The sequence below is a fragment of the Balaenoptera acutorostrata genome, chromosome 19 (genome assembly GCF_949987535.1).
Source record: "Balaenoptera acutorostrata chromosome 19, mBalAcu1.1, whole genome shotgun sequence".
Classification (NCBI taxonomy): domain Eukaryota; kingdom Metazoa; phylum Chordata; class Mammalia; order Artiodactyla; family Balaenopteridae; genus Balaenoptera; species Balaenoptera acutorostrata.
In genome coordinates, this window is record NC_080082.1 from 27,507,958 (window position 1) to 27,526,731 (window position 18,774).

General features: G+C 42.1%; 1 protein-coding gene across 2 annotated transcripts; it reads right to left on the minus strand.

Annotated features, from left to right (window-relative positions):
• Positions 1–3,679: 3,679 nt before the first annotated feature.
• Positions 3,680–13,359, minus strand: GINS3 (GINS complex subunit 3). 2 transcript variants are annotated; one of them, XM_007167515.2, is made up of 3 exons: positions 13,018–13,359; positions 5,714–5,947; positions 3,680–5,345 (listed from the first exon to the last, which is right to left on the minus strand). In XM_007167515.2, the coding sequence occupies exons 1-3, from the start codon at positions 13,201–13,203 to the stop codon at positions 5,115–5,117; spliced, it is 651 nt and encodes a 216-aa protein (XP_007167577.1). In that variant the 5' UTR covers positions 13,204–13,359; the 3' UTR covers positions 3,680–5,114. The 2 variants fall into 2 exon arrangements, with proteins under 2 accessions (XP_007167577.1, XP_057390358.1); XM_057534375.1 differs by lacking the exon at positions 5,714–5,947.
• Between the last annotated feature and the right edge of the window lie 5,415 nt (positions 13,360–18,774).

Sequence of the window (18,774 nt, forward strand, 5' to 3'; positions counted from 1 at the left end):
TCTTGAACCTAAGAGATAGCCAAGCGCCAAGGCCTCTTGTTCCCATTAAGATAAAGCCACTCTCCCGGAACGACCGTTTGTCATCTCTCCCTCCAGTGACCCCGCCAACGGCGGCTTTTAACACTGGTTTCTGTCTTTCTTCAAGCACCAAAATGCCTCCTCACCACACCTGAATCTATTCATTGCCCCTGAATCTATACTTTTTAGCTCCTCATCTGCTTTCTGCATCCAAAGAAACCGTCTTCAGGGAAGAATTTTAGTTGCCAAAAGGGAGCCATGCAAATCATGTGAGAAGGCATGCAAATCATGTGAGAATCCAAGAAACTTCTCTCTCAAGGGTGATACAGGAGCAGAGACTGTCATAAAGATACAAACCTCTGGGCTTTTTTCTTTTTTTTTAATTGGCCATAGGTGGGAGATGTTTGCAAGGATTAGCTGGTTCCCTGTGCTCCCTTTACGCATTCTGAAACAGTAGCAGTTCCCAGGCACTATTTTCAGAGCTCCGCTGACATTTGGTAATAATGTTAGGGTAGAAAGCCGTGCTCATTTTAAACTCATTTAGATACAAAGAAAATTAGCTAGTATGCGCCAGAAGTGAAAGGGGAGAATATCAAGTTACTGCCGTCAGACAGACAAAGGAGAAGTTTTAAGTAAAATGAAAGAGGCCTTTTCCCATCAGATGCAAGTACTGGGGAAAAAGTGAAAATTTCAGGTGAAAAGCAAATACTCTGTCCCTTCTTAACTAGCTCACCAGCAGCTTGCTCCTGTGCAAGCCCTACTAGGCCCCTAGTTGGCCCCAGTTATGCAGCCCAATGCAACGACGCCTTTCTAATAAGCCTACCTTCTGAAATGAATATAGGGAAGAATCTAATGCTGTTTTGCTTCCCAAAATTGCTCTAAAAAATTATTGCTCCCTAAATGCAACATAGAACTTTGGATTGGATTCTAGAACAGTAAAAGGACATTGGTGAAATCTGACTAAAGCCTGTGGCTTAGTCAGTAATACTTGATAAACGTACCATGATTACATAAGACGTTAGGGAAAGCTGGGTGAAGGATATAGGGGAACTCTCTGTACTATCTTTACAACTATTCTACAAATCTGAAATTATTTCCAAATAAAAAAGTGTAACGAAATGATGCCCCTTGAGTTGACTTCACTCTGATCTCTGACAGATAGGAGGCCTCTGGCTTCTGGGCGTGGCCTTCTCCCTTTAGACCAGGGGTCCCCAACCCCTGGGCAGACTGGTACCGGTCCTGTTAGGAACCGGGCTGCACAGCAGGAGGTGAGCGGCGGGCAAGTGAGCGAAGCTTCACCTGTATTTACAGCTGCTCCCCATCACTCGCATTACCGCCTGAGACCCTACCCCGACCCTGTCCGTCGAAAAACTGTCTGCCACGAAACCGCTCCTTGGTGCCAAAAAGGTTGGGGACCGCTGCTTTAGACCACAACGCAGGCAAGAGGAGAGCACATCCAGGAAGGAGAATGCTTCTCTCGTGTCCTAGAGGAAGGCTGCTTGGAAAGCAAGCCGCGTCTGACTATGTCTGATTGTACCGTGTCTCCTTTGATTAGCGAGGCAGAAAGGCACAAGCCTGGAGAAATCAACAAAACGATCTCAAACAAAAGCATGCTAGGCCTGTCACATGTGTTAATCATTTGCTCTCGGAAGAGGGTAACTTTGTATTTTCTCAGACTTGCCCTTGATTCACTATACATTTTATTCACTACTCATTAATGACGGGAGATTTATTGTTCATTCAAAATGCCACTATCAAGAGTTAGCAAGAGAATTCCAAATTTTAGGCACTTTTCTTTAGGTTCAGGGCATTTAGTTGTCTTTTAAAAATTGTTTCTATGTGTAATCAATATTAAGATTTTCAGCTTACCTATATTAGATAAGGACTGTTGAAATTAAGGTTCTTGGAGTAATTCTTATAGTTTAAGCAACTATCCTGTATTTTGTGCCACAAGTTACTTCAAGTATACATTTTTCTCTTGAACACAAAGATACCTACTTTCAGAAATGTACGTACGGCCTCTGCAATTATTTTCTTTTGCCAAGATCAGTGTAAAATATTATATTTTCACTTAAACACCATTGTTCCAGATGGCGTAAAGATGAAGAGCTCTCCAGGAATTTCTTGAAGGATGGTGGAACAGAAAGACTAAGAGCAGGACTTGACTTCTGTAGGAACTTGAGTGAGCTGCTCAATATTTCTGCATTCCAATTTCACTACATCAGACACAGTAGTCCAGAAACTTCTCAGGTCCAGTGGTGCTCAGAGATTAACAAGAAGCTCTATAAAATGTTCAGAAATCTCTTAGGCAGAGGTGAAATTTTTGTTTAAAATAAGGAACAAATTACTTCTGCTATGGAAGCTGTAAGAAAATTCAATACCAAACCACTGGGGTAAAGATGGACTTTTTAACAAATGGTGCTGGTATGGCAGAGTGGCCTTTTTCTGACAAGGGAGGGTTTTAAGCAGAGAAGTAATAAGATCTGATTTATTTTTGAACAAGACCACTGTGGCTGCTCTGGTGAGAAGAGTCTGAAGGCGGGGAAGGGTGAACGAATGCAGGGAAGGAGTTGGGAGGTGACCTCAACCATCCCGGACAGGAGTGGAGGTGGGGAAGAGGCGGGCAGGTTCTGCCAATGACTTGAAGGTTGACCCAAAAGATGTAAGAGAAAGACGGCCAAGGAGGACTCCTACGTTTCTGTCCTGAGCAGTAGGGAAGGATGTAGTTGTCAAAAAACAGAGATGAGAAAGATGATAGGAGAAGACTGTGAGAATAAGATTAGGGCCTCAGTTTCAGCCATGTGGGGTCAGATGTTGAAGTGGAATGTCAAGCAGGTGGTTGGCCGCAAGTCTGGAGTTGAAGGGAGGTCTGGCTGGAGATGGAATTTGGGAGTCATCAACGTATAGATGGTGGTATTTAAAACTTGACACTGGAGGGAGTCAGAATGGCTAGAAGAGATCCGAGGACTGACCACGGAGCCATCCAAAACGCAGAGGTCAGGAGAGCGGGAAGAAATGACCTGGGAAACCAAAGCCTTGGCCCTTCCTCTCGGCAGCCCCACTTGTACCCCAGGGAAAAAGCCTGAAGACAGTGAGGTCTTTTGTATGTACTTAAGACCAGAGTTACCTGGGAACAGAGCCTTTAAGGGGAAAGAGCACACATTCCCCCTTGTTTTTAAGAGTGATTTGGTATCTGAGCCAATTTGTTGACTTATTTTGAAAAATTCACCTCTTTGAAGGGACCAAGAGACTGATTTGGGGGAAGGTTGCTGGGGAGAGGGTTAGTAACTGACAGCCTAGAAGGCAAATCTGTAATTGGAGATGGGCTTCGGAAGCTCCCTGTAATATAATTTATTCAAAATTTAAAATGGAATAAATTCTACACGTGCGTACCCACATATTCTTGGTATGTGCCTCTGAGCCAAATTTTTTTTTAATAAGAAAAAAAAAACGGCAGCAGCCTTAGGATTGACTTTAAAAACAAAGCTGTCTGTGAATCCAAAAGTTAAAAAATATGCTTTTCTCACTGACTATGAATCATCTCTGGGCCCCGGGCTATATGTAAGTGCTGTGACAGCAATGGAAGTCCCTCTTTCCGAGGACACGGCTCATCCCTATGGAGAATGTCCCCCATATTTATGAGTATTGTGCAAACAAAAGAGCAGTTGCTAAAACATGGATTTATTGGGGCATTATTGTCAAATACGATCAAAGACAAAATTCTGATAGCTTTGCCTGATCATCTGTAGTACTCGAGTTACAGAAATAGTACTTGTACAGAATGTATTCATGTGCAAAGTGGATCATTTATTTAGCACCAAAATAAAATTATAAAAACATCAGCTCCATCTTAAAACAGGCATTTAAAAAATATTTCTGACACTCTAAGTTTGCATCAAGACATCTGCACAATCCGGAGACCCAAATCCCACTGTAATTTCCAGCGACAAAGGCAATTTTCACTAGTTGTGGGAAGTTGGAAGGGGAGCCATGGTGTGAAGATAACTGCCCTTCGAAAAGTCCAGTGGGTCCCAGGGATGCTGTTTCCTACTCTGCCTGAGGTTTCCTCCTTGATCTCCAGGGAAAGAGTTTTGTGGTTGCTTAAACAGAGTCTCAGTAACTGGTCAGGAATCTGTTATATAATAATATTGCAAAACTTATTGAAGAGAAAAAAACCACGACCGAGGTCTCTTGCCCACTCACATCTGCCATGCTAAGCTTCTCAAACAGGGCTCTTCATAACCAGCAACCTGAAGCCCTGATTTCAATGTAATAAGGGCTGGTTAACACCCTTTAACAACTATTTTGCGATTCCAAACGACTCCCTGACAGCTTTCCTAGGGAGAGCATGGAATAACTGTGCGGGGGCTCTAAAGATCCAGAGGCAAAAACAAGCTCAGTTTAACCATTTCCCGCCTAGGCTGACTGTAGAGTTATGTGAAGTCCAGTTCATGAAGCCCTCCTCACAGAAGAGGAAAGCAATGTCTTCTCTTTAGTAAAAGCCTTGCCACTCACTGGGCTTTCCCTTTTCTTTCCTTATTCTTGGCGACTGTTTTTTGAAACTGGGTAACTCCCCACAGGCAGGTGGCAGGAGATATTTACAAGTAGAGCCAGCATCCTGGGGGTACTGTCCTTTGCGCAACCATGAGGAAGATGAAGCAATTAAGCTCAAGAGGACATTTTGTGAACAGGCTAGGAAGGCCCATTTGTACCCGTCCTTTGGAGCTAGTGAAACTGGATATCTAAGGCTGTCCAAACTCCCAGGCACGAGGAGTCCCAGTTCCAACTCTATTGCGATATAGGTATTCATGATCCTTATTTATGAAGGACTTTGGTTTCTCCTTGGCTGTGGGTTCCTGGGCTAAGTAGGTCTGGTCTGTGGGTCAGCAGGTGGGATAGTCCTGGAAGGCTTACAGGGCCAGGGACATCCTCCAGCATGTTGTTTCTCCACCAGATGGCAGCACTCCCGACACTGCTGCAGGGAATAAGTCACAAGATGGGACATGATTCTGGCCCTATACAAGGTCAACTAGGCTCCTATCAAGGACACACAGAGGGATAAGTCTACAGAAAGCAATTCTGTGTTCTTCTGGCCTTCAGTCTTCCATGTCAGTGAATTTTCTCTTCGTGTAGTTCTGAACCAGGTTGGAAGCTGTGATCTGAGACGCCTGCCCCTTCTCCCAACACTGAAAGTCATTCAGTCCTTTCTGCCCTGTTTGAAACAAGCCTCTCTCCATCTCATCTAGCCTGGCTACCAGCGCCGAAGTGTCTTCGTTGTAAGCATTCTGGGAGGAGTCCATGATGCGGCGGAAACGTCCAACAAACGTCTGAAGAAGCGAGAGAGAGAAATCAGATACATTTTAATCCCTGAACATTTAAATGGCATGAAAGGCAAGAATCTGGTTGAGGACTTAGAGGAGGTCTGCGTCTCCTCTGCCACCTGTAATCAAGTATCTTATTTCCAGGACTTCCTGTTGGTCCCAACTCTTAGCAAGCAAATATGAAGAGCGACAGACAAGCCATATTTACGTGTATATATAATCAGCAAACACAGTCTAATTGTAGGCCGACCCGGAATAACAAGAAACTGATTGTATAAATCATACACTCCCCGGGTAAGAGTAACATCTGGTGGCTGCCACGGCTGGCTCCTGAGACATGTGCAATGCCATAGGTTTTCACATCAATAACTTGCCTGCAGGAGAGACCGGGAGATGTCTGTGTTCTCTGGACTGTCAAAATGCAGGAGTTGGGAGCCAAACCCGTAGAAATGTGGCCCCATTTTGTGGAGGTCCACCACGTTGGCATCTGCACTGAACACGGTCCTCCAACCCTCCTGGTAGATCTTGGGAAGTTCCACAGAAAGGATCCGGCGCTTGTTGTCAAAAAGTCCTTTTGCCAGCCACAAGGGGAGTTCAAGCTTTGAGCCCTGTATCGCACAGGATTGTAGGTTTTAAAAACAAGTAACATGGGGCTTCCCTGGTGGCGCAGTGGTTGAGAATCTGCCTGCCAATGCAGGGGACATGGGTTCGAGCCCTGGTCTGGGAAGATCCCACATGCCACGGAGCAACTAGGCCCGTGAGCCACAAATGCTGAGCCTGCGCGTCTGGAGCGTGTGCTCCGCAACAAGAGAGGCCGCGATAGCGAGAGGCCCGCGCACCGCGATGAAGAGTGGCCCCCACTTGCTGCAACTAGAGAAAGCCCTCACACAGAAACGAAGACTCAACGCAACCAAAAATAAAAATAAATAAATTTTAAAAAACCCAAAAAACCAAAAACAAAAAAACAAGTAACATAGTAGGAAATGTGTGTGACAAAAAGGAAATGCACATGGCCTGAGGGAATATCAATACCGCCTGTTCTCTTTAGGGGAATGACTGTCAAATACAGAAGATGTAGTTGTGACTTGAAGAAATGAACTGTGTGGGCTGAAGTTTTATGTCATGATGGAATGGAGAGAGAAAAAGGATTTATATACCAAAAACAAAGTCGAGAACAAAAATGTGGCACAAAGGGAAAGTTTTCTAACTAACATAAATAAAAACTGTCCAATTGCAGACACTTCAGAGGTATAGTAAACATTTCTACTTTCTTTGAAGATTCAACATCTATTCCACATATGCACTGACTGAGTACCTACTATGTGCCAAGCACCTCTTTGGGTGCTGGGGAATATAAAGAAAAATAGGGTCAGCCTGAGCTCAGGCTACAGCCCCTCCCCAGCCCACTAGGCAGCTTTAAAGATGACAGAAAAGGTAAATGTCTCTATTTTTTAAAGCCTTAACAGAATTAGTAAATAGCTGAGGTGGCCACGATGCAAGCAGTTTCTGCAGCCCAAGCTGCAGAAACACTAAAATGAACATAGACAAGAATAGCACATGCAAGGGCCTGTTTTTACCTCAGAGGTCTGCAAAAAAGTAACATTTATTCTCCTAAAAACAAGCAGTTAAAAATTTGCAGAAGCTACAAATTGAAGCAATCAGCTCTACATAAAACAGCTAGAAATTTAGCTAGCATTTTAATATCCCAATGAGAATCTGAAAAACGTTCTCCATTAAGATCATATGGACTCCACTTTTTTTAAAAAAACACTTTATCCCTGTGCCTCATTTATTTTGTAATTAAGTTTGTACCTTTCAATCTCCCTCACCTATTTCACTCCTCCTGCTCCTCCCACCCCTCTAACAACCATCTACTGGTTTGTTCTCTGTATCTGTGAGGCTGTTTCCATTTTGTTATGTTCGTTCACTTGTTTTGTTTTTTAGACTCCACATATAAGTAAAATCATACAGTATTTGTCTTTCTCTGAGTTTTTCTTAGAGGTTTTCTTTTTATATATACAAGACACATTAATCTGTTAAACTTGAAGACACAGTACAAAAAAAAAACTTCAACTAACTCATCTGACAGTGCTGTTCTTACTCATGATGCCATTTTTTGTTGGTGTTGTTTTGTTTCCTAATAATAAAGCAGGAGACTTAGGGCTGTTGGGCTGATATATATTTGGGGGTCCCCCCTCCCCACCTCACCCACACACCACCAGGGTGAACAGGAGGAGGAGAAGGGAGGGCAGGGCCCACAGCAAAGTTTCATAATCTTGAATGCAAGAAGTTGAGAGAAACATCCAAAAAAAAAAAGGCAAGCGTAACTGGGTTAAGGAGGCAACAAAGGCACAAACTCTCACAGAGGAGAATTGCTGTTAAAGGTGGGGGTGGCTTTGAAGGGTGGGTGAGCAGAGCTTTTGGTAAACCTCACAGGACTGGGGAGAAAAATATTTGGTTCAAAGCTGCCCAAGCAGCCAGGACATGAGGGGTCAAGATCCAAGAAAGAAGAGAGAAAAGTAAAGTCCAATATTTGGCACTAAATATCAACAGTAATTAGGCACTGACTTTAAAATAAATAAAAAATCAAATGGAAATTCCAGAGCTGAAAAATGCAATAACTGACCTTAAGAACTCACTAGATTAAGTCAAATTTAACAGGTTTACCAGATATAACATAGACGAAGTGAGGATCATGAATTGGAAAAAATATCAGTAGAAAATAACCAGACTAAATCATGGAGAGAAAATACAGAAAAGAGCCTAAGAGGCATATGGAATATGGTTAAAAAAAAAAAAAAAAAGTCTAACATACATGTAATTTGAATCCCAGAAGGGGAGAAGGGATAGATTGAGGCAAAAGAAATATCTGGAGATAATGGCCACGAATTTTCCAAAATTAAAAGTAATATAAAATCACAGATTAAAGGAACATTATGAATACCAAGAAGAATAAATATTAATAAGACCTCAACGAGGCACATCTTACTCAAATTGCTGAAAAACAAAGACACAGACAAAAGCAGCTGTTAGTGGAGGTGAGGAATATATTGCCTTTAAAGAAGAAACAATAAGAGTTAAAGCTGACTACAAAGTGCTGACAGAAAATAACTGCTTACTGAAATTCTATATCGAGTGAAAATATCCTTTAAAAGCAAAGGTGAGGGGCTTCCCTGGTGGCGCAGTGGTTGAGAATCTGCCTGCCAATGCAGGGGACACGGGTTCGAGCCCTGGTCTGGGAAGATCCCACATGCCGCGGAGCAACTGGGCCCGTGAGCCACAACTACTGAGCCTGCGCATCTGGAGCCTGTGCTCCGCAACAAGAGAGGCCGCGATAGTGAAGAGGCCCGCGCACCGCGATGAAGAGTGGCCCCCGCTTGCCGCAGCTGGAGAAAGCCCTCGCACAGAGGCGAAGACCCAACACAGCCAAAAAGAAATATAAAAATAAAATAAATAAATAAAAGATTACTATATTAAAAAAAAAAAAAAGCAAAGGTGAAATAAAGGCATTTCCAGACAGAAAGTGTGCACTAAAAAGTTAACACAGCAGCCTGAGACTGCTCTCCTTAGAAAGGCCTGCTTGTAAAGATGACCCTTGGTTGGTATCTGGAAATTTGCGTTTCAGGAGAGTTCCCACCATTCCTGGAACTGAGAAGAGTGCCTCAATGCGCCTACACAGTTTGTGCAAACAATGTGGCTTATGCTGAACCCCTGCTTTCCTTCTTGGAGTCTGGAATCTTGGTATGCGAGTAGGTAGAGAGTGCCTATGTAAACTGCCCCCAGTAAAAACTTGGGTACTGAGTCTCTAATGAGCTTCCCTGGTAGCCAATATTTCACACATGTTGTCACAGTTCATTATTGGAATTAAGTGTGTCCTGCATGACTCCACTGGGACCGGACTCTTGGAAACCTGTGTCTAGTTTCCTGCAAACTTCATCTCATGCACCCTTTCCCTTTGCTGATTTTGCTCTTATCCTTTTACTGTATTAAAATTTAAACATAAGCATGACTATCTGATGAGTCCTGTGGGTCCTCTTAGTGAATCATCGAACCCAGCGTTGGTCTTTAGGACCCCTTGTACAGACAGAAATGGAGAATCTATCACTAGAAGACCCAGAGTAAAGAAATCAAGAAGGGAGAATGAAAATGACCCCAGCAAGAAATATGGAAATGTAGGAAGGAAAAAAAAGAGTAATAGAAAGAGTAAATAAGTGTGTAAATATAAAAATAACAATAAATGACAATAATGTTTTATAGCATTTAAAACGAGTCAAATTAAAATACATGACAACAATAACATAAAAGAAAGGAGGGAGAAAATGGAGTTAAAATGTTCTTAGATTCTAGCATGATTGTGAAGTGGTGAAAGTAGTAATTCATATAACATTCTTGGTAGTCAAAAATGATTGTGTAATATTTAAGGTAGCCACTAAAATAACAGAAAAATAAATAATAAAAAGGAAAATGGATAACAAAAATTTGATTAATACCCAAGAAGTCAAAAAAGAAAAAGGAAACAAAAACAGATGGAACACAAAGAAAATAGTAGGAAGGTAAAAATAAACACAAATAAATCAATAATTAAATAAATGTAAATACATTAAATATACCAATTAAAAAATTGTCAAACCAAACAAAAAAACCCCAACTATATGCCACTTAAAAGAGTCATACCGTAAATATAAATATAAAGACATATAAAGGTTGAAAATAGAAGGATGGAAAAAAGTTATGCAAACAGTAATCAAAAGAAAGACACATTATTAGAGATAAAGAGGGACATGTGACAATAATAAAAAGGTCATTAAACCCACAAGAAGAATATAAATACTATCTAAATTAACAGGGATAAAAAGAGCAACTGACAAACCTATAATCATTGTGGGAGATACTAACATATCTATTTAGATAAATGAGAAGTAGCAAACACAAAAAAATCTGTAAGAATATAGACGATCTCAACAAAACAAATAACAAACTTGACCTAATTTACAGATATAAATTATGTATTGCAGACCATGACTTCACAATATAGAGCTTTTCAAGCATATATAGAAGGGTTAAATTGATTTTATGCTGGGGTTTAAAGCAAGCGTTAACTTTCAAAAAACTGAAATCATTCAGATTGTGTTCTCTGCCACTGTGGAACTAAGCCAGAAATCAAAACCCAAAAGTGTACATAGTAAAATCCCCAAATGTTTGGACCTAAGCACCAGTCTTATAAATAATCCATGAGTCAAAGAAGAATTCACAATGGAAATCAGAAAATCAAATTAAAACTTGTGAGATCTAGTTAAAGCTAGAGGAAATGCACAGCTAAAAATGTAAAAAGGAAAGTTGAAAAATCAATGACCTAGGTACCCATCTCAAAATGTGACTGGGTGGAAGAGAGCAAAGAAAATCAAGTCTGAAGAAAGTAGAAGGAAAGAACCAGTTAAGATAAGAATTTAACGACCTAAAAATAAAAGTACAAATGAGAAAGGTGACAGAGCCATTACTTAGTTCTTTGAAAAGACTAACACAAGTGATAAACTCCTAGTAAGACTAATTAAGAAAGAGATCATAATTTCTCGATATCAAGAATAAAAATCAGGGGACTTCCCTGGTGGCACAGTGGTTAAGAATCCGCCTGCCAATGCAGGGGACACGGGGTCGAGTCCTGGTCCGGTAAGATCCCACATGCCATGAAGCAACTAAGCCCGTGCACCACAACTACTGAGCCTGCACACCACAACTACTGAACCCTGCGCACCTAGAGCCTGCGCTCCTCAACAAGAGAAGCCACCGCAATAAGAAGCTCACGCACTGCAATGAAGAGTAGCCTCCACTCACCACAACTAGAGAAAGCTGGCGCGCAGCAACAAAGACCCAACACAGCCAAAATAAATAAATAAATTTATTTAAAAAAAAAAAAGAATAAAAATCAGGACACAGCTATAATTGTAAAGATGTTTAAAAGATAGTAAAAGGATATTTGAACAACATTATAACACTGTATTTGAAAATTTAGATGAAATAGTCAAATTCCTAGGGGAAAAAACAAGGTACCAAGAGTAAAACAAGAAAAGAAAATCTGATAGTCCTGTGTCTATGAATGAAATTAAATGTCATTAAAGACCTTCCTACACAAATCTCCCATGCAGAAGAATCCCAAATAATTTATGCAGACACTGTGCCCCCAAAGAAGTGCAGCACAACTCACCGCTCCGTAAGTATGGCTGCACATAGTGACTTCCTTCCAGAGAGAACAGTTTGGAAAGGTGGAAAAAAAGAGTAACTTTACAGAGAAGAATCCTGACAAACCCCACCTCGATCAAGTGATCAAGGTATCTATCAACATGATAAGTCATGCTGATGGCATGTACCCTTGATACAATGTGGTAAAAACGGCACTTTTACCTCTGTGGTCTTCCTCCTCAAAACACAGTCTAATCATAAGAAAACCATCAGACAAATACCAAATGAGGAACATTCTCAACAAAGTACCTGGCCAGCACTCCACAAAATTCATGGTCATTAAAAACAAGGAAAGTCTGATAAACTGTCAAAGCCAAGAGGAGCCTAAGGACACATGATTACTCAATGCAATTTGGTGTCCTGGATGGGATCCTGGAACAGAAAAAGGACATTAAGTAAAAACGAAGGAAATATGAATAAAATATGGACGATACCTCTGTATATCACTGTGTAAGAGAACTAAATCCTTAACTACTATAATGGAAAGTCAATAAATAATGTCTAAATTTTTTTTAAAATCAAGATAAATTTAAGAACATTATTTAGAAATACGGAGGTGAATTTTGAAGAAACTATGAAAAAGTAGACAGACCATGTGGAAATGGAAAGGGGCATGAGGGAAGCAAGGCAGGGCCTGCTACTTTTTGTTATAAATCTTTCGGTACCATTTGACTTTTTAAACTCTGCATATGCCTTACTTTGATAAAAATTAACTCAAAACAGACCAAACAAAAGCACCCTTCTAAACAAAACTTAGGTTAAATAGGAAATCAAAAATAACCATTACAAGCCATGTTCCTGGGACAAACTCGAATTTGAAGTCCTGCAGTCCTAGATTCGAATCCCAGCTCACCACTTACAATGAGACCCTGGCCCAAACTTTCTGGGCTTCAATTTCCTTATATGTAACAACACCTAACTATAGGGTTGTTGAAGGACTAAAGGGGTAATAGATGGAAAAGTATACTCCCCCCACCCCATCCATGCCGGCACTAAAGCCCTCAGGAAATGGTTGCTGATACCGTCTTCATTACGCAGGAATGAATCTAGCAATTTGCGGTTCCCAGACATCATCTACTCTATACAACCCAAAACTGTTGTGTTCTAAGGCAAAAGTGATCAGAACCCTGGTCCTCAAGTATTCCGTAGGCGCCAATCCTTAAGCATCAACACACGTAGGGGTGAAAAGACACTGCTGAATATGGATAGTTTCAAAAATGAAATCCGTGTTGCAGGGAGCCTGACGACCCAGTATAAATTTAGTTTCCGTAGGGGTGGCGAAGGCTAGGTCGGCAGGGGACCAGCGGACAAGACTCCTTCACGCACGGCCCTGCCTCCCCATAAAACTACAGGTCCCAGAGGGCAGCGCGCCCGGCGACGCGACGCCCCAAGCCCGCAAGGCCTATCGGGAGTTATAGTCTTTCCGGGCCGGATCGCTTACCTGAGGGATCGCGTTGTCAGTCTCGGCCCCTCCGCTCCGGTCTAGGAAGAAAGTGCCGAGGCGCGGCATAGGGATCTCTGTGCGCACCGGGAGCTTCTCGTGGGACATCAGGATGTCGTCCAAGGAAAGAAAGTTCTCCTCAGGCCCCAGCGCACCCGACTCCACCCGGAAATAAGCCTCGGACATCGCGGCGGCTTGAGCTTCTCCGTTTCCACTCTTGTGATTCGGGAGAGTCAGGGATGTAAAAGAAAGAGGAGGCGGCTGAGGCTGGTCAGGATTGTGAGGGTTGAGGATGTCGCTGCGGCCACCAGCCTGGATTCAAACGCTTTTACCGCGCCCGGGGACGGGCCAGGCAGGAGCAGTCGATCCAGGCGGGTCTGCCCAGGCAGAAGCAATCGACAAAGTCTGCGGATTTGGTTCAGCGCTACCCAGGGGAGGGGGAGCAGTAGGTGGATCCGCCCGAAGATTTTGTGCAGCTCTGTAGCCCAGTGTGAGAGCTTTAAAAAGCAGCTGGAAATGCCTTTGAAACTGCAAGATGCATTTGCTCTGGATTGTCTTTATGTGGTCCTTTAAACGTTTATATGAAATTGAAAACACTTTGCAACACGTTTGGGGGCTTAAAAAAAGATATCATTGCGCCCTCTCTCCCAGGCTTGATCCGTTCTGACCTGTTTACTACAGTTTGTCAATCTCTGTGAATATCTGTTCATCTTGGTACTTGAAAGAAACATTCAAAACAAAACAAAACTCTCGCACTAGCTCCAGATACTTATTATGGACTATTTGTAGTATTCTGGAGGAGGTGTAGAGTGGCAGGAAGGGTGGAGCACGAGCACACATGGCTTGCAAAGGTCCTGAGTCTACTTCAGGGCCTCCCAGTTCACCTTAACATCAAGTGGCAATCTCCTTTTGTGGCTTTTATTTTAAATCCTTAAAAGAGGAAATCTGATCGGCCCCGTTCGTCTCTTTGAGGCAGGCACATTGGTCATAGGTGGCCAGCCACTCTGTAGATTGGGTGCCTGTGTCAGTGCCACAGGGACAGGGAAGGGGTCATGTTACAGGTACCAGACTTGGGGGCTCAGGGGCATGGGTGGTGGCAGAGTGTTGAGAGGCACTACAGAACTTATTTCATGAAGAAGGACATTTTCTGGGGCGACTAGAGCTGTGAGCAGAGGGTTCCTAGGAAAGGAATGTGTGTTAACCATGTTTTTTATTTTGTGTATTTTATGATGCTTTGACATCTTGGGGCCTTGCAGCTCCGGGGGAACTGTTCCTCCCAGGGTGAGCTAATTCCTAAAGTAACAAACAACTTGCTTATGAACCTGCCTGCCATGTACAAAGCAACTGATCCAAAGCCCGTATCCCAACCACTTCCTTTATCTAACTCCCACATACCAAGCCAATATTTCCCCTGCCCTAAATCACCCCAGGGCCAAGAACTGGACAACTAAGAGACCAACCTTATTCAAACTATCCAATCCTAAGTTTGTTCAGACTTGCCTACTCTGCCTCACCCATTTCTTCCCACAGAAACCACAGTAAAGGTTCTGGGCCATATTCTCCCCTTGCTCCTTGTGCCTCCTGACTGACCCTGGTACTTCCCCGTGTGGCCCTGCATGGCATGATGTGCCCCCTTCCCTTGGGAACTGTGAGCAATAAAGCTTCCTTCAGTGGCACTGACCACTCTGTGTCATCACTCAGTGACCAATATAAGTTAAATCCTGGGCCTCGTCAAAACCAGAAGCAGTGGGGGAGTGGGCCACGTTATGGAAAGCCTTGGGTGCTATTCTAGGGAGTTAGACTATTCCATAGGAAATGGGAGAAAAACTGTAAGGTTCTTGAGCAAGTAGTAACATATATCTGAGCTTTAAGAAGAGAATTCTGGCAGTGGGGTGAAGAAGGGAGAGATTAGATGCAGGGAAGTCGGTCTGGAAGCTGTTCCGTGGGCAGTACCTGGCAAGCAGTCGGATATAGGAAGGAAAGGACAGAGCGGGTCAGAGATGACTCAGGTTTTTAACTTGGTTGGCTAGGGGGATGGAGGTGTCACTAATTGCTGTACAGAGCACAGGAATATGGGCGGTTTGAGGCAAAATACATATTCGATTTGACACTCATGGAGTCCAGGAGCCGCTGAATAGGCAGGTGTGCATCCCAGTGGAGAAACCAGCCTTGAACTTTCAGTTATCTATTTTGTGGTAGTTACAAGAGAGTCTTTATCTTTTTTTTTCCCCCTGCAATGCTCACCTTGCGGGATCTTAGTTCCCCGATCAGGAATTGAACCCTCACCCTCGTAGTGAAAGCACAGAGTCCTAAGCACTGGACCGCCAGGGTTATCTATTTGTGGTAGTTACATAAGAGTCCTTTTCTTTATCATATTTTAAATGTTCAGTTTGCTACACAATCCAATACAAAAACATAATTCATATCCAAAACTTACGATTTCTAGGATGAATGGATGTAGGGTACTGGATATAGTTTGGGATAGAAATATAAGTTAATTTGTCTAATTGAAGGCAATGCAGGTTATTTGCTGACAAAGAGAGTAAGCTATTTTTTATGTTGAAACTGTTGAGACGGATGCTTAATGATCTGTCAGTGCCAAAGAAAGGCATTATTTTTGTACAGAGACTAGAATATTGGCTCTAAACTCAAATACCACAGTTATTTTGATACTAAGGTAACAGGCCAGTGTTTAAGATGAAATCAGAGTACCTTGGTTTTCTTATTTAACATCCTGGCTCATCCATGAAACTATTATTCATTTTTTGTATGCTTTTTCTCTATTTAGTCTGTTTTCTCCTTGAACTAACAAGTGAATAAGCCAGAAAAAGTGAAATGAGTGAAAGTTTGAGCTTATGATGCTAAACAATTACATTAATTCATCGACAAAAGGGGCACATAGTTTATCAAGTATAGATCTGTTTATAGCCTAAAGAGCTAGCAATGCTTCTTTTTTTTTTAAGAAAGCTTGTGTCCCTTAGTCCCCAGCCAACCAATCTACATACCAGAATTACACTGAACAGAATTTCAGTATATTTATAATATTCAGAGTATATTCAATATATTTACAATATATGGAATTTCTGTCTTCTGAAAGGTATCTGCTGGATCCCTGAAAAATAGAGTAATTTTCCCACTGTAATCATTTCAAGATAGCAGAATTGTAGAACTGTGTAGCATATACAGACTTTAGATAAAGCAAACCTACAAGCAGCATTAAATCTGTGTTTTTTTGAATACCAATGCTTTCTAAATTTCTTCCATTGAGTGGGGAGGCTGTGATGCAAGTGACAGAAATCCAAATCCAGGGGTGGGGGCAGGGGAAGACCTACTGGGGGGCGGGGTAAGGAAAGAAACAAAGACATATATTGGACACCATCCTTCAAGTTGCTTGCTTAGCCAGAAGTTTTAGGATGTTCCTTGATCCCTCTTCCCTTACACCCTTAACTGGTCCATCAGCAAATGTTGGCTCTGCCTTCATAATATTTCCCGAATCTGACCATTGCTCATCACTCTGGTCCAGGCCACCATCATCCCTTGCCTGGATTTTTCAGTAGCTTCCTATTTAGTCTTGCTTCTGCCTATGATGTCCTTATTGTTCCTTGAAAACCCCGGGCACACTCATTCCTCAGGGCTTGGCACTGTCTGTTCCTGCTCCCTAGAATGCCTTTCTCTTGGATTTCCACATGGCTGGTCCTGTTTAGTGTTTCCTCCAAAGTCACCTTGAGTAAATGAAGCTTTCTCACTGAGACCTTCCCTAGCCCCTATATCTACAGTTTTAACCCTCCCCCACTGGCACCAAGTATGCCCTCCCCTTTTTCCCTCAGCCCTGACCATTCTCTAATGTCCTATGTATTTTACTTATTTATCTTGCTTATTGTCACCCCTACTGGAACATTAGCTCCGTGAGGGCAGGGATTATTTTTGGTGTATCTTTCACTGCTGTATCCCCACTGCTTAGTGCATGGTAGGCACTTCATAAATATTTATTGAATGAATTTGTGGTTCTTTATTTATAGTAATTATATTATTTTCCTTTAAAATGTGAAGTAAAAACAATGAATCAGTTTTAAGTAAATAATAGTACAAGTGATGTACAGATATTACAACAGGCACAAAGGGTAGCAGTGAAACACTGAAAACACTGGATTTAAGTAATTAAAAATACTTTGCCAAGGTACAGGTTCAGTCACATCTAACTTTCTACATCCATAAGCTCCAGTCAATAATAATGCCGTGATGAAAGCTCATTGACTGGACCCTGCTCAGTTAAATTTGTTAAAGTTTGGTGCAACAGTATTGAATTTGACTTTTATACCAACTGTGAAAATGGAATGCTTAAGAGTCGACAAGATTTAAAATGGCTTAGTCTCCTACCTATGAAACATTTCCAGCAGCCATTTATACTCAATTGCTGTGTTACTTCTGGGATCTGACAGGCCTGGGTAGAGTCCAACTTCCAACACTTCAAGTGGCTCTGAGACCTCGGGTGAGTTATTGATTGGAAGCTTCTTCTCCTTTCTTTTTTTAAATTTGTTTTTGGCTACGTTGGGTCTTCGTTGCTGCATGTGGGCTTTCTCTAGTTGCAGCGAGCGGGGGCTACTCTTCGTTGTGGTGCGTGGGCTTCTCATTGCGGTGGCTTCTCTTATTGCAGAGCACCGGCTCTAGGCGCGCAGGCTTCAGTAGTTGTGGCACACAGGCTCAGCAGTTGTGGCTCATGGGCTTTAGAGCACAGGCTCAGTAGCTGTGGCACACGGGCTTAGTTGCTCCGCGGCATGCGGGATCTTCCCAGACCACGGCTTGAACCCGTGTCCCCTGCATTGGCAGGCGGATTCTTAACCAGTGCGCCACCAGGGAAGTCCCAGGAAGCTTATTTTCTGCAACTGTAAAATGGGGATTATATGATAGTAGCTCAAGAGTTTTGGTGGAAGTGGAATGAATGAACCAGTCTACGCAGAGCACTTAGCTCAGGGCCTGGCCTATAGTAAGGGCTCAATAAACATCCTCAGTATCATCATTATTCATACGCATTTGTTCACTGCTGTATCCTCAGCGTTCCAAATGATACTTGGCACGTAGCAAGCACTCATAAACATTTGTTAAATAACTATCGTCATTCATTACTGTCATCATTGATAAAGGCTTGACTACACATGCCCGCCCCCCGCATTCAAGTTTCTAAATGTACTCGAAGATGATAAATGATTATTCTTCAACTTTTCCCTGCAAACATTGTTAGAATTTATCTCTTATGAGTTCAAACTCTTAAAATTTTTTAATTTTGAAATTACAGTACTATGTTTTAAACCTTATTATGTAAGGTTAATGGATTTAAATCACTGGAGTTCATTTTTACATAATTTAAATGTTCTTTTGGTTGAGCTATTTCTTGAGCACTGCTTCAAAACGCCTTCAATGAGATCAAAATAAACTGATGGGCATAATGCAACCTCATGTGTGGGTAGTGCCAATTTTAGATTCTTCCCACAGTCTTCAGCAGAAATTGTAAATCCATCTTATATATTCAGAGACTTTGTGTGTCACCCTCATAACTTGGCAAAGGAGCAGATATCGCATCAGCATAACAGAGGTAACTCATTTAATCTAACTTTTCTTTTTCTGTGTTCCCAGCCCATAAAAATACCCTTTCCTCCCATTCTTATATTTTTATCTTTTTCTGGTAATTTATTATATAATTGAATCCATGGTCTGAGAGCCAGAGTTTTTCTCAGTCCAAAGGAAGTGGAGTGGCAAGTA